Source organism: Helicoverpa armigera, chromosome 6 (genome assembly GCF_030705265.1).
Source record: "Helicoverpa armigera isolate CAAS_96S chromosome 6, ASM3070526v1, whole genome shotgun sequence".
NCBI classification, from domain to species: domain Eukaryota; kingdom Metazoa; phylum Arthropoda; class Insecta; order Lepidoptera; family Noctuidae; genus Helicoverpa; species Helicoverpa armigera.
Window position 1 is genome coordinate 12804684 of NC_087125.1, and position 15405 is coordinate 12820088.

General features: G+C 36.5%; 5 protein-coding genes across 5 annotated transcripts in view; 3 read left to right on the top strand and 2 right to left on the bottom strand.

The window, feature by feature from the left end:
- Nucleotides 1-20: 20 nt before the first annotated feature.
- LOC110379684 (adenylate kinase isoenzyme 1) lies at nt 21-2477 on the bottom strand. The gene is made up of 5 exons (XM_021339437.3): nt 2319-2477; nt 1668-1886; nt 1158-1316; nt 718-858; nt 21-290 (listed from the first exon to the last, which is right to left on the bottom strand). The coding sequence occupies exons 1-5, from the start codon at nt 2349-2351 to the stop codon at nt 87-89; spliced, it is 756 nt and encodes a 251-aa protein (XP_021195112.1). The 5' UTR covers nt 2352-2477; the 3' UTR covers nt 21-86.
- A 1045-nt stretch (nt 2478-3522) lies between these two features.
- On the top strand, nt 3523-4886 carry LOC110379694 (uncharacterized). The gene is made up of 4 exons (XM_049852488.2): nt 3523-3880; nt 4071-4301; nt 4568-4777; nt 4849-4886. Exons 1-4 carry the CDS (start codon nt 3523-3525, stop codon nt 4884-4886), a joined length of 837 nt encoding a protein of 278 aa, XP_049708445.2.
- Nucleotides 4887-5790: 904 nt separating this feature from the next.
- On the top strand, nt 5791-9938 carry LOC110379679 (calcium and integrin-binding protein 1). Its single transcript, XM_021339429.3, has 5 exons — nt 5791-5928; nt 6020-6054; nt 8383-8630; nt 8971-9172; nt 9544-9938. Exons 1-5 carry the CDS (start codon nt 5878-5880, stop codon nt 9563-9565), a joined length of 558 nt encoding a protein of 185 aa, XP_021195104.1. The 5' UTR covers nt 5791-5877; the 3' UTR covers nt 9566-9938.
- A 259-nt stretch (nt 9939-10197) lies between these two features.
- LOC110379692 (oligosaccharyltransferase complex subunit ostc-A) lies at nt 10198-10885 on the bottom strand. Its single transcript, XM_021339454.3, has 2 exons — nt 10664-10885; nt 10198-10578 (listed from the first exon to the last, which is right to left on the bottom strand). Exons 1-2 carry the CDS (start codon nt 10800-10802, stop codon nt 10268-10270), a joined length of 450 nt encoding a protein of 149 aa, XP_021195129.1. The 5' UTR covers nt 10803-10885; the 3' UTR covers nt 10198-10267.
- Nucleotides 10886-11490: 605 nt separating this feature from the next.
- Nucleotides 11491-15405, top strand: part of LOC110379687 (SUN domain-containing ossification factor) — a 79405-nt gene continuing 75490 nt past the window's right edge. The window contains 3 exon segments of the mRNA XM_021339445.3: nt 11491-11806; nt 11887-11926; nt 11929-12119. Coding sequence (XP_021195120.3) covers nt 11718-11806; nt 11887-11926; nt 11929-12119 — 320 coding nt within the window. The 5' untranslated portion in view covers nt 11491-11717.

Consider the following 15405-nt stretch of genomic DNA (forward strand, 5'->3'; position numbering starts at 1 on the left):
CCCCCAATAAAACACCAAAATAAGAATAGTAACATGTATTATAGCAAAATTTAAAACAAGTCACAATAATTAAACGAGTAACCCTATCACTTGTCCCCGTCAGTGGCTACTTCCGTGGGGGCGATGTCTGGAGACAGCGCCATCGAGATGGGGGCGACTGCGGGCGCAGAGACGACGGTTGGGGGCCGGGGCTCGGGTGACTCTGGCCGCTTCTGACACTTCTCTATAGTGTCTGATAGTATCTCCTTGAGTGTAGATGCTAAAGCTTTTGGATTGCCGCTGCTATCCAGCTGTGGAGAAGTACGGAAGAAATAATTAGGATTAACATCTATAATGGTTGGATAAAACGAATATAAACAAATGCAAGTGAACTAAATCGTGCTATGATGAAAAGACGCGACGTTCTTACTAAACTAAAAAAAAATGGCATTCGTTCGTCTGACTAATAAAATAAAAATGATTGCTTAGCCGTTACGTCCAAGACCATAAAGTTCTAATTGCTGTAATTTTGTGGACTTTACAAAGTCTACAGAAACGGCAGTCTTACCTAGAGCTATCAGGCTACCCAAGTGAGTAGGTTGAGGAGACCAGATAGGCTCCATGTATGTAAAACACTGGTATTCAACTGCATCCGGCCCGACGCAGCAAGTAAAAGGCTATGCAGATGATGAACTACCCCAGAGAAAGAAGGGCAGGTATCTTTGTTTAATATCTTACCGTTATAACATGTCCCCCGAACCGTTTATGTACGTTTTTGACCTTGTGCGCCGCGTCCCTGACGATCTGCCGCGCCGCGTTGATCTCGGACTCCGGCCGGCCTAACTCTGACAGCTTGTTCTGTAGTCTTGTTGCTGCTACCTGAGGATTTCAGGAATTAAACGGCACTTTAGACAACCTTATGCAAGCTAGTTTTTAGTCTAAAAAGTTCGCGGAGTGAGATGAAGAGCTTTAAGGCAAAAAACAAAACGTAAGGTACAAAGTTTCAGAACTGTTGAACTCAATAGGTAATACTCTTTAAAAGGATTTCTTTGATAAGTACTTGGATACGAGATGACAATTTTTTCGATTCGCAGACAGTTTGCAGCTTATTCTGTTTTTATTATTCTTGTGCCTAATAACCTTGCCGTAACGGTCGTTCAGAAGAAATAACGCCTTACCTCATTATCAACTTCGAGAGCAACAATCTTCTCAGGCCACTTGACCTGCCTGTTGAAGATGTTAGACATGCGAGGGTTCTTCGGGAAGCCAACGAGGATGAAGCCCTTTGCATCTTGCTGCATTAGCATCGCCTCCTTTATCAGGTCCACTGTTAGTTGCTGAAATTAAGGACACTCCTGTTGGTACAGATTTTGTCGTTCCTGTTGGTATAGTTGGTAAACTTGACGACAAACGTCTTGGAACCGATGCAGAAACCATTTTTGCGTATCAATGTGGGTGGTGGAATTGAGAGAGGACCTGGACTGTAGGTCCACTGTCTCTCACTGTTAAGACTAGGAAATTTATATAAGTCCTCTACGTTACACAATATTTGAGTTACCTGGATACCCTATCGTACCGATTGATCGCTCCGAAAGTGTTTACATTGTTTTATAGACAGATAGAAGGATGGATATCCCTATTCCCTAGCTGTTCGAGACAACCTTATGAAAAATAAACCTAAAACCCACCTCAGGTATATCTTCCTGTGCCTGTAACTTATCTGCAATCAAGCGCCCTCTAGCGGTGTCCTTCGCCGCTTCAGCCCTGACCAGCTCTCCAGGCCTTATCATGGTATATCCAGTTATATTTGAGATGGTCTGCGCAACGGTCTGGTTGCCGGCGCCCGGGACCCCGTTCACGAAGATCACGGGTAAGTGCCGGATCGGAGACATGTCGTAGACCATGTCCTGGAGAGCAAATAAATTCATCAATGCAACTGATTGTATTGATTTAATATAGACGGAAAACATCAACCATATTTCTTAACCTAGGTTTTATTTGTAGGTACCCTGAATGTTATCTCCAATTTAAAGACAATCCTTTCAATGGATATTAAGCAGATGATACAAAATTGCCAAAGCCCTCATAGTTTTGTAACCAAGAATACCATACAATAGAAGTTGTAAAGGGATCAAACTTTTACAACTACTTTTGATTTGACATTTTTGGTTTATCTGACCGCGACTCAGTTCCCTCAAGCATGAAAAAATATTCTTTAGCGAGATGGATAAACATAAGGTCTCTGAATATTTGTCAGACAGAAATCGGTCTTCAACAAGCAAAGTGCTTACGTCACACGTTATATCTATGACCCACATACGATCTGATACAGAACTTACCTCCTCCGTACCCCTAGAGTAAAAACATCCCATTTTGATGTCACGCGATGTCTGCAAGCTTATTATTGTGTAAAATTAATTATAATAACTATAATCTTCAATAAAATTGGAGTAAAATGACATTTCCAAATAAATGACACTTGTTTGAATGGGACAACTAGATTTTTGACGGTTTTCGAATTAGCTTTACTTTTCAGGCAGTATTTTTGAATAAAACCTGTTGGCTGAGAATTGTTAAGTAGGTTGCATTATGTATTGAACTTTAGAGTTTACTTTTTAGAGTTTCACACGTCACATGATCTGAGGGATTGCTATCAAGTTGCCGTTACACCCCGTTGGTGATCAAAGCCGCAAAAAATACTATTCTGGCAAAGTTCAAACTCAACGGCTATATGCAATGATTTCTATTGAACATTATGTAGGCGAACTACACAAGTATGAACATGAAAAGTACAAATGCGCATGAAACTAGATGACCAGGGCCCCGATTCTCCTAAGTTAATAATGTCAAAATCGAATATAAATCGAATCGCAATATGATCGTAATAGCAGTGTTAACCATATCGGGCATTCTGCTACTAATAAAAGACCAATCGTATTCGATTGACATTTGATTGGTGTGCGATTGGTCTGCTATTTTGATGATTTTGGTCTATACGGTAGTTTGCTGTACAATCATTTTGCAATCGTAAATCATTTGCAGATAAAATGATTCATTATTGAATGACAGAAAAGGATAAAAACGTTTCTTTCAAAGACAAAATAGCGGAATGCCACATACGCTTCAATCGTAATCGACTCGGGATTGGATATCAGTCGAATCGAGTCGAACGTCAATCGAATGGCGCTTAAGTAAAATTAGGAGAATCGAGGCCCAGGGAAGGTCACAGTGATCATTTTCATTGCCATACCACCACATACTTGGATTTCATTAGATAATCATCACGTCATCTGTGATGACGGCAGTGACAGATTAATAAGCCCTTAATTAGGAGAAACGACCTACATATTGTATTGTGGAAGGAACTATATCAATCCAGTTACTGTATAAATCCCGCTGTTATATAACGCGTTTTATATACGGTTACATTTTTCTTGCCTAATTAGTTTTAGTTCGCATTGCTATGAAAAAAGTGGTAGGCGTTTAGAAATGTCGAAGTAAAATGCAGTTTTAAACACCCCCCTCACAAATTATTAACAAATCATGTTCCTTATTCTTTTACTAATATTATCAATTGATTATAAAACAGTTAACGCGAAATCGGAATGCTCAGTCGACGGCCAAGTACGTTCCCCAAAATATCACCTCATTGAAAAATGCTTTCGTTCCAAGCTTGGCATAGTTACAAAGGCTAACTTCACGTCTTTGACCAGTTGCCAGCGACTTGGCTTCGAGAAGAAAGCCTTGGCAATAAACTTCAGTCCTCAAGAGGCTTGGCAGGACTATAATGTGACTGGTAGATACACTTGTGAAGTGCTGAAGTGTGCTGAAGCAGATGGGGGATTGTCCATGGTGAATGATTCGAGATATGATTACTACAGTATTTATGGAAAGCCTGTACGTAAGTAAACCGTTTTAATTCAGTCTACCTATACGTACCTACTTGTACTGTACACTAACCTATATCGTCAATTATTTTTTTTTCTGGAGACTTTCTTGTTTTCGTACCCGAGGAGATGCATTTTTTCTTCGTTCGAGATATCTTCAATTATTTTATTGTTCTTAATAAGTTTCTCTATTAATACTTTCAGCCCACGTAAACTCAACCTGCGTCCCGACACTAGGCATGTTCTTCATCTTAACAAAGAAACAGAACTACAGCCAAGGGTTCCGTGACTGTAAGAACATCAGTGGCTTGCCTGCTGATGTCACTAGTGAGCAGAGGACTGATTCGCTGGCGCAGCTGATCGCCGGAGCCAGTTTGGAGGTTGCATTTGTGGGGTTGAGAAGCAAGAATGGAAGTGGCTTTTTTAGTGTTACTGGTGAGTTCCAACTCCAACACGATCTACTTATCATCGTCTTTTTTGTCGTTCCACTGTTGAGCACAGACACCTTTAACGCAGAAAATGATTGAGCCGTAATCACAAAAGGCACCAACTAGGTATCTACTGACTGAAACATTCATTATAAAATGCTCAATTTTTTGGTATCCTTTGATTACGAATATCAGCCCTAAAATCTTCACATTATTGATCATAGCCTGTATGAATAGAAATTGATTTATCCTATTTCCTTTTATTTTATAAAGGTGATGCTTTAGACTGTACCACGTACCGTGCGTGGCAACCAGGTAGTCCAAGGAAGGCACGTGACAAATATGATTGTGTGCTCCTCACGAGATCCAGGACGTGGGTAACAACGCCTTGTAAGAAAAACTATCCTATGATTTGTGAGATAGTTCCTGGAGGTCCTTATAAGAGAGGATCCATATTTGCGTCAAGAATGAAACCAGCTAACGGTTAGTATTTTATGTGTAAAAGTTTTGTGCCCAATGATGTTATAGTGTTATAAAAACTTTATCTTTTACAGAGACTAATACGGAAAATAAAAACGATGAGGAGTTTTAAACAACCATTTATTTTATTTATTTTATTTATTTTGGTTTACCAACAATTGTATACACTGACACAAACAAAGAAACAAGCAACAAATAAGAGTAAAGTGTAACAACCACTTACAGGTAAACACTGCATGCACACAAATCGTTGCCGTAACTTACAATTTTAAATACTTATAGGTATATAAAAAGATAACAAAATAAATTAAAGAAATTAAACACTAGGTACTATAAGATAACAATTTTATAACAAATCCTTCCCAGCGAGACAATGCGGGAAGGGAAAGGAGCTCAGTGATCGGGGAGATACTTGTGAAAGCTGGCTTTCAATTTTCCCAATCCATCAAAGTGGAGGTCGATACGGTCACTGCAGCTGTTAACAACCCCGCAAAACCTCGCGTAGGGAGAATTTGCACCCAGAACAGTTCTTCTCTGCGGAGGACATAGTGGTGTTATAGGACTGCGAGGAATTCTCGAGGGGGCACGGAAGCCGATTTTTTTCAATAATGGCGGACAGTCAATTTTATGGGCCAAAACCTTGCAAACAAACATTGCGTCATTCAGACGTCTGCGTTTGTCTAGGGTAACCATATTAAAATACTTTAGCCTATCTTTATATGAGCGTATTTTTCTAGATAAACCATTAACAAAGGCCAAGTGCCCTAAGAATCGTTTTTGGATACGTTCCTACGCAATGAGTGAGTAGCATAGTGTGGCCGCCAAACTACGCTACAATATTCTAATATGCTTCGAATCAAACTGTTATATAAAATTAACCATCGCCTATGATACTGATGAATTAATTTATAATATAGTTGTTTTTACTTATAAATGTTATTCTTATTCCGATAACAAAACGCTTCTTTGGCATTGACACTGATGACGAAATGTCAATGGCCGTTACCCCTCCCGCTTCCTCAGTTCCCAAAGAATCTCGATTTCCAGATCTGTTATTGTTTGAATAAAATAAATAATAGCCATATAAGAAGTTATTTTACATAATGGGGCAGGGGAAAAGCCAGTTCACAGAGGAAGAACTTCAGGATTATGAGGTAGGTTACAAACGAGAGATTTAGTGAGGTTTTGCATGTGTAAACAATAGAATTTTGGCTAGATGACTAATATTTTTCTCATAATTTGCAGGATCTCACCTATTTTACCAAGAAAGAAGTATTATAGTAAGTAGCAGACGCTTATTTTTCAATGTTTAACTATTTTATTTCAAGATAGGGAACTCTATGTGTACAAAAGAGTGAAAAATTTGATTCTCTCAGTTTGTCCTGTTGAGAACATCATATTATGATCTATTTTAAACTAGCTTCTGCCCGCGACTTCGTACGCGGATACTGTCCTTTATGCCAGCGACTACGAGGTCAGCAAAATCAAAGATCTGAAGATCTGATGATGATCATAGTCTGTTATTGAATTTTAAGGGCCCGTTGACTTGAAAACAACGGAATACGCATAACCATTAGAAACGTTCTATATATTTAATTTTTGTAGTTTAACGGCAAAAGCACAGCAGACTAAACAAAACGCTGAGAACTGAACCGCAGTAGACGTGACCATAAGGATAAAAGTAGTGATTCTAATTAGTCCGCATTTAAATTGTGTGTGGCAAAAAAAAAACACGTATGATTACGTAAAAAAACATTAAATAGATGACAAAGTCGCGGTGACTTAGTGGAAGTCGTGGTGGTTTAGTGGGTAGAGAACCAATCTCTCAAGTATGAGCGTGCGTCTTTGATTCCAGGTCTGGCAAGTACCTGCCAATGCAACTGTTCTAAGTTCGTATGTACTTTCTACGTATATTTTGGATACCAATGACCGTTATTTGGAGGGGATTTTAAACTGTAGGTTCCGGCTGTCATTGAACATTCTTGGCAGTCGTTATGAGTAGTCAGAAGCCAGTAAGTCTAACCAGTTTTACCATGGGGTGTTGGGTTGAGCGGGTAACCGGGGGGCGAGTCTCCACCTGCCATTTTTACATGTATCTAATACATTGTCATCCACTAACATCCCATCACAATAGCCCAAGTAGTTTTCCTCCATAGTTAGCAATAGTTTAGCACAGAACCGGGGATTGTCTTTTTTTTAACGACGTCCACCGGGGATTGTTCTTGGGTTCATTTCTATAGTGTATAAAGGGATAATCGTCTGTTTTGTGTCACCATTTCATTAAAAGTTGTCTCAAAAGGGCTTCAGCGTGTTGGCTTCGGCCCCACGTTTGCCTCCCAAAAATTCGGAACTCTGTAGTCCCGAGGTCTGGAGAGACATACAAAATAATAATGAGATATAACGCAACAAAGTCGGAGAGTGGGGGCTCGTGACGCCACGTCTAGGTATGTAAAATTTGTTCTAAGCAGTGACTTAAGACAAAATTCAAGCGTGTTGTATCTTTGTTATTATTTGTTTGTGAGAGAGAGAAAACAAAAATACGTGTCCATTATTTTAGGGTTATCTAAAAGACGGACTAATTACTTTTTTTGATTCACCATACCTATTTCATAACATTCATTTCTATACATTTCAAGTGTAGTATTGCTCTTGAAGTTCCACATCAGATGTTCCAGATCTTCGATGTTTAGGTATACGTCAATAGAGAGTGCTTATCAGATTGAACCACTTTTGCTAGAACCTCATATCTTCATATGCTATAGTCTAGCTGGGCCCCTGAAGTTACACATCAGGTGTTTTAGATCTTCAATTTGTATAAGTCAATAGAAAGTGCTTATCAAATTGAACAACTTTTGCTAAAACGTCATACCTGTATATGGTACAGAGAAGCTGGGCTCTTGGGGCTCCACATCAGGTGTTCCAGATCTTCAATTTGTATAAGTCAATAGAAAGTGCTTATCAAATTGAACAACTTTTGCTAAAACGTCATACCTGTATATGGTACAGAGAAGCTGGGCTCTTGGGGTTCCACATCAGGTGTTCCAGATCTTAAAATTTATTATCTCAGCTGAAAATGCTCATCAAATGAAACAATTTTTGCCATGGAACCATTTTTGTATCTCTTATAGTTTTGTTGATCTGTTGGAGTTCTGCATCAGGTCTTCAAGTTTCGAAGATAAATTATAGCCTATATGTTGACCAGGCTTAATACTGATACAACAAAGAAAAAATCATTAAAATCCGTTCAGTAGTTCCGAAGATTAGCGTGTACAAACAAACAGACATACAGACATACAGACAAACAGACAGAATTTTTTTTTTGGATTTGTGCTCCATTACTGTTTCTGAACCCCACCCAATTATTATTTTTTTAATATATTCAATGTACAGACACAGTTTTTTTACAGATTTATTATATGTATAGATAGAAGTTCTTCCAGATATTTTTACGTATTCTATCCCGAATTGTATAGCTAATATCTATGTCTGTCATAGCTGATGATAAAATTAATTTTCCTCTATAATAGTTTTAGATAGGATTCTGTTCATAACCACACCCAAGGAGAACTAAACATAATAACTAACAAGACATCTTTCACATTTTACAGTGCTCATCAAAAATTCAAAGCCTTAGCTCCAGAGAAAGTGGGTCACAACAAGAACGCTAAACTACCAATGACGAAGATTCTTCAGTATCCTGAATTACGTGTGAACCCGTTCCGAGATCGAATATGCAAGGTCTTCAGCTCCAGTAATGATGGAGACTGCACGTTCGAAGACTTCCTCGATATGATGTCTGTGTTTAGTGAGATGGCACCAAAAGCGGTTAAGGCAGAACATGCTTTTAGGATATTTGGTAAGATGTTACTTCAATACTACTTAAATATAACTCGAGCACCCACTACAAGTGTTTCTTTTGCTGTATTATCTATAAAGCCCTTAACAGGCTACTTGAAATTTACTGATGTACAAACATCAGTTTGGAAGTAAGTCATAATTTCAGATTAATCCTATTGTCCCGCTTTTTCACTCTTGTCCCGTGGGATTACTACCCTTACTGCGATAAAGCATAGCCTATTTCTTGCAGATAATGTAGCAAAATCAATCCAGTTGTTTTTTAGTTTATCCATTACAAACAAAAATATAACTCTTTATATATTTTATGAGTCTAGAACTTTTATTTTCTACTTCCCCAGATTTTGATGGAGATGACATGATAGGAGTTTCAGACTTACGAGAAGTGATAGAGAGACTGTGTGGCCCTGAACTAAAGCTTGGCGACTCTGAGATCCAGCAGTTGGTACAGAATGTTCTAGAGGAAGCAGACTTGGATGACGATGGGGCACTCTCATTTGCAGAGTTCGAACATATCATTGATAAGAGCTCGGATTTCTGCCAGTAGGTTTATGAATAACTAGCTTTTCCCTGCAGTTTCACCCATGTCTAGGGGAATACTGCCCGAACCTAGATAAAAGTAGCCCAAGTCCTTTCTAAGGCAAATTGTGTAGCAAAATTAATTTAAATTGGTTCCATCATTTTGTTGTAAGAGCAACAGACTTTTTCCTTCCTCATTTTAACATTAGTAAAGATTTTTATTGTATTGATAAAAGTTACATTTATCTTTATCCATTTAAACTTATCTAAGTATAGGATACAATAAAAATTTGCATATATGAAAATAAATGAAGTAAAAATTTTACAGTATTTATACATGTGCACAAATTTTTATGCTCATTAACATTTTACTAATTTTGTTTTCTTTGTTTCAGTGCATTTAGAATAAGACTGTGAACTAAGAAACTGGAATACTCAACACTCTGCAGCAAGATACTCAAACATTCTCAAAATAATAATAAACTTGTGTTTGTCTCAAAATAACAAAAACTATACTAAAAATTACCTAATTTAAGTCAAATAATTAATTGTAAGGTAAATAACAACATGATCTTTGCATAATAATAATTGCATTATAGTGTTGTCCATACTTCTATATTAATAAATACAAATAGTGAATTTATATCTAAGTGATAAGGTTTTACATGTATTAGAAAAAGCATTTAATAAGTCTTCCTAATCAAAAATGTATTTTATGTTGTCTTTAATAATAATTATTTATGTTGTGAAAAGTAATTACATAGGTATTTTATTTTAATTAATTGTGGTGTTCCTGATCTATAAAACTTTATACTTTCTTGTATTAAAATGCCAAATATTTAAGTATTAAATTATATTTCTTTTGGTGGTACATATTTTTTATAATTTATTTCTATCAGTATTTCAATACAAATAATATTCATTATCTAATCACATACCTATATTGCTGATTGCATACATTTGTTTTAAAACAAATTTCAGAAATAACATAATGTTAACAAACAGTTGCCAGTGATATCTACATCATTGGTGAAAATGAAACACCATCATAATGGATATAAAAAATATTTAATAAACTTATTAAAAAACATTTTGTGACTTTGCTTAATCTATTAGCAATCAGTTCTGTAGGTAACCTGGCAGCTTCATCCTCATGAATATCCAGGTTGTAAAGAAAGATACAAGAATACATAGGAAAGCTACTGAGATTAACAAAATTCGATTTAATTTTGGCGTCGAAGGGTTGTGTGTGCGGTCCAGAATGATGAAGCCGAGCCCGCCCAGAGAGAAGAGGAAGCTGGACGCCAAACCCTCCATGATGTATTGGCCATTTACGCGATTTGGCATGAAGGCGACCGGCCTACTGTGCCCATGTTCGTCGGTCGTTGAACCCACGCTCGGTGGCTCCACAATCACGTCGTATATTATCCCTACAATAAAGCACACGTATTACAACAAGCTGACAATGATTCCTATAAGAAAATAACTGGAAAACGCACAAAACAAGCCTCTAACCTCCTGTTACTAAAAAGTATGATAGCAGCACCAATGAGAATGTTGTCATGGCAGACGGAGCCTGAAGCCATGTCGGCTTCTTAATTTTAATATTAGGAATTTCCAGGACCGTGAATGGTAGTGCAAATAAAGCCTCCATTTTTCGAATTTACTAAAACAAGAACCGACAAAATTCCAATAAAAACGCCTGTTGACGTCGATGACAAAATGTCAACATTATCTGTGTGTGAAAGCTAGTGCTGTGAGTTCTGAATCAATTTAATCTACTAATCACATGGACACTACTTGAAAAAAAAGTGCCTAGGGGATTAGCAGACAATTACATCTGATATACAATCTGAAACTATTATTTGCGTATTCTCCAACATGGATAAATCATTAGATAAAATATTTTATAGGATTTATTATCATTAAAATATTTTCTCTGATTATTTCGTTTAGTATTAGATGAACAGCACTAGGAGAAGTTGATACATTCCAGTTTCCGATTTTATTTAAACTTTTTTTGATATCTTTTTTAAGTTCTATGTAATGTAGATTTTCAGGTATTGCATTCTAAAGTTTTATTATAGTTTGTGATCAAACGAGAAAATATTAAACATGATAATTTCAGCGTAATTTCAGGAATTAACGTAAACAGCTGAGAGAAATATTCATTATGTTTCTGCTTGGAACAAAACGTTTTTACGGCTAAATATGTGGGCCAATAGAAATCGAGCTTAAGCATTAAATGTTTACCTGGTATTGGTGCATTAGCATGAATCGATTACATTTTATTCTGTTCGCCAATAGAATTTCAGTATTCGTCCAACGGCAAAGAGAACAAAAATTTTGGCTATTGTCAAATTACACGATTCGATTTTAGTAAAATTGAGCAAAAGTTCGTTCCCACATTTTTATCCGTTTGGCGACGGCAGCTAATTTTTAATTATTATTCAACCCCTCAAAATGTGTTAATTGTGCTCGTGTTTTGTGTGATAAGTAATAATACTCGATTTACATTGTTGAGTTTGAAGGCGTCGCGAATATGTGTTAATTTTACGCACAAAATGATATGGACTGTGGATATTTCACTGATATTACGATGAAGGGTGGTTTATGTGTTATCTACACGTCTTTGCTGACTATTTCAGTGCTATCCAGGTAAGGGAGCATTTTTTTCCATTCTGAAATTTAAATTGCAACAGATGGCCGATGAAACTGATTCGTTTGGTATTTCACAGTTGTGCTCTCTTCATTTTGGTGGTTTCGGAGGCTCTTCATATGAGGGTGTCGACACGAATGTCGACCTGTCGGGGCTGCATAATGTCAGTCAGAAAGTGGGGGTTGGGAAGCAGGATGTGCCAGGGAGTCAGGAGTCGCCTGAGTCACAGGTGGCTGAGGACTCGAAGACGAAGGAAGACCATGAGATGATATTCGCGGAGACATTGTCGTTGAACTCAGTCACAACGGAGGGGTGAGTGAAACTTGGAATTTTGTTAGCATTGCAGTGAAAGTGAGTTGTTCTGTTGAGTGCTTCCACTGGCCTTCAGTTTTTTACTTATTATCATTCCATTTATAGCCAATTGTTGTTGTTGATTTATTCAGCAAGGTCTTTTAAACTTGGAGTAATAACTTATGTAGGTTCTTTTTATGAATGAATATGATTATAACTGTTATCTTTCTGATGCTGTAAAACCAACTGTTGCATGTACATGCTGTACTACAAAATGTTTATCTTATAAAATGATTTTCAAATAAAGTATTGGATTGAGCAATGATTATAATGATTAAATTACTCTTTAACATTATAATATGATCACGTAAACACATTACTTTTTAATTTGTCTATATTTTTCAATTCTAAAAGGAAATAATTATTAACTTTCTTATTGGAAAATTATGAATTTATTTATTTAATAATCATGCAGTTGTATTAATTTTATTTTAAGCAGAAATTGAGTTCTTTACCTGTTAAAATATTCTGTGGATATGGTTCATAAACTCTTTATTTCAAGTCAGTGTTAATAGTCTAGGAAGTCAAGCATGCAGTTCTTATGCACAAGAAGTACTTATGCAATCTGTAACGTAACATTTAAAAAAGAAACAAATGGTAGTAATTTCTACTTTTATTTTCACCAGAGCTGGGCTTTATGAAGTTAGCCTACCATAATCCTCTTGCCCGATACCAAATTTCTTGTTTGGGATTGGCACAGTATATCTTCATATCTTCTGCCATCCTACTGTCATTCTCCTGCCCGCATACCAATTTCTTGTTTGGGATTGCCACAGTATATCTTCTCCCATACTTATCTGTCAGTGATCAGTAACATTATTTCAACCCGTATAATAAGAGTTTTCTTAAAAAACCAATCTTTAAAATATAATTAAGAAAAAATTTATTTTCCAACATTTAGTTTATTCAGTGGCCCTGACAAGTATGCTACATGTGGGTGAAATTATTACTTAGTAAAGATGTGGGCATGTCCCCATTCTTACCAACCTGCATTGTATTGTGTATCATACTGTTTGAATTTATAATAAAGTTTAAACATAAACAAGAACAGTTGACTGATAATCCTCCTAGTTTATGGCCCGGACAATTCTTGACTTAAAAACTATTTGTTTCAACAATCAATGGTAATTTATGTTCTTCAGAAGAATAAGGGCAAAATACTCTTATGTAAAGAATACAAAAATATTCTTTAGTTACCTATAGTTATTATGATGATTAATGCTCAATCCTTCTCCATGTGAGAGGAGGCCTGTGCCCAGCAGTGGGACGATAAAAAGGCTTTAACACCTATAGTTATTAAATACACATGCTGGCATTATACTCTTCAATATATATTTTTTTATGGGAAATACCTTTAATCCACATAATCATTGAAGGACAATATGTGGGTGTTCATTGATGATAACACAGCAATACAATTCTGTTATCATTGTGGCTTACTGGGAAAGTAATCTTCACTGTCAATCAACTCTTTATCTATTGTGTGAACACGTGTTTCACATCTTCTACTATTTTTCCGATTTTTGGAGATGGGAAATTCTGAGATGACCCCTCTTACTGGTGTTGGGAGTGTGGGGTCGAACTTTTTAATCTCATCATAGTAAAGTAGCCAGATGTAAGAGATATGGTGTTACAAAACTGCATGTATAGACACTGCACACTTAAAACCGGCGTGTGTCAGCGACCTCACTTCATAAAAGATTAGGTCGTCGACACAAGATCCTTAGCGACGTATTAGATATTCAGCGACGATTCAGCTTAACCCTCAAATGGAATGGATGGACTGAGCCTCTAAGACACCCAAAGTCGTGGTTTAACAAAAATGTCAGTGCAGTAATACTATAGCTTCCGATACCGAATCCGTGAGTAAAAAAGAGAAAGGCTTACTTTCGTGCTTCAGAGAACTAGAGCAAGTTTTGTCATCTGTCAACCTAAAAAATAATTCGAGCTTTTTATGACCATAATAAACTATTCTGTTATCTAAATTTATCCTGGTAGTGCAATCGGATACAGCACGACCCAGTTCCGAAATATCTTAACGTTGCCACCTGAAATTCGCGAAATATTTTGACAGAAGACAGGCGAAAGTAGTCTCTATTTCAAAGAGTACCTTACGTCCCAGCAATGTGGTACCTGAACCATATTCTGGCTTTCACTGTATTATAGTGTAACTGATAGTCACGTTGAAATATTTACCACTGTTAAGTATATTTTTCGGCCAAAATCGAGCCGTGAAAATAAGATCCCACCCAAAACAAAAATGTGAAAGACTGCCAAGTTCGATATGGGAATGCTTCGCCTATAAAAGAGGTGAGATCTGAATAAGTACCAAGTTCCATACACATACCTCAGTTAAAAATAGTTACTTTTTAATGATGTTACTTGGCAAGTTTTCATACACCTTGTGATAAACCTACTAAACGCAATGAATCAAGTATTTAATTTTCTATTAAAACTTGCCAAGTAATCATCATTAAAAGTAACTATTTTAACTGAGGTATGTGTATGGAACTTGGTACTTATTCAGATCTCACCTCTTTTATAGGCGAAGCATTCCCATATTATCGAACTTGGCAGTCTTTCACATTTTTGTTTTGGGTGGGATTTCATTTATTTTTGTAAGGTTGTTTATTTTATTTTTTTCTTATGATGAAGTTAGTTAAAGAAATGTCTCATTTATACTATTTTTTAGATTTTTTAATATGCACTATGTTTCTTACAAAGAAATGAACTACATTAACTAAATGGACTAGATTTACCAACTGACTGACATGACATGTTATCATATATTATGTTCGTGGACCAAAGTTACACATTCGTTATTTTCGAAAGTGATTCACACTTGGCCGTTTTCAGATTTTTACTTTACTTTGACTAAATACAAACCTTTGTACCATTCGAAGATATATTATATAAATATAGATAAATTTAGTTCGTTTTAGTTCCTTAGGGGTATAAATTTACACCGGGTATAAAACACCTTCATTATTTTGAAACCGACTCACACTTGGCCATTTTCAGATTTTTCCCTTTACCTTGACATAAAGACCTACCTCCATGCCAAATTTCAAGTCAATACGACCATTGGAAGTGGTCTAGGTTTTTGATGAGTGAGTGAATCAGTCAGTGAGTGTATAGTAAAAATAGCGATTTTCTGACGTCAATATCTCAAGACCTACAATGGGTATATTAATGAAATTTTGTATTTTAGATAAGTGAGGGGGTCTCAACAGATACTAGAAATTTG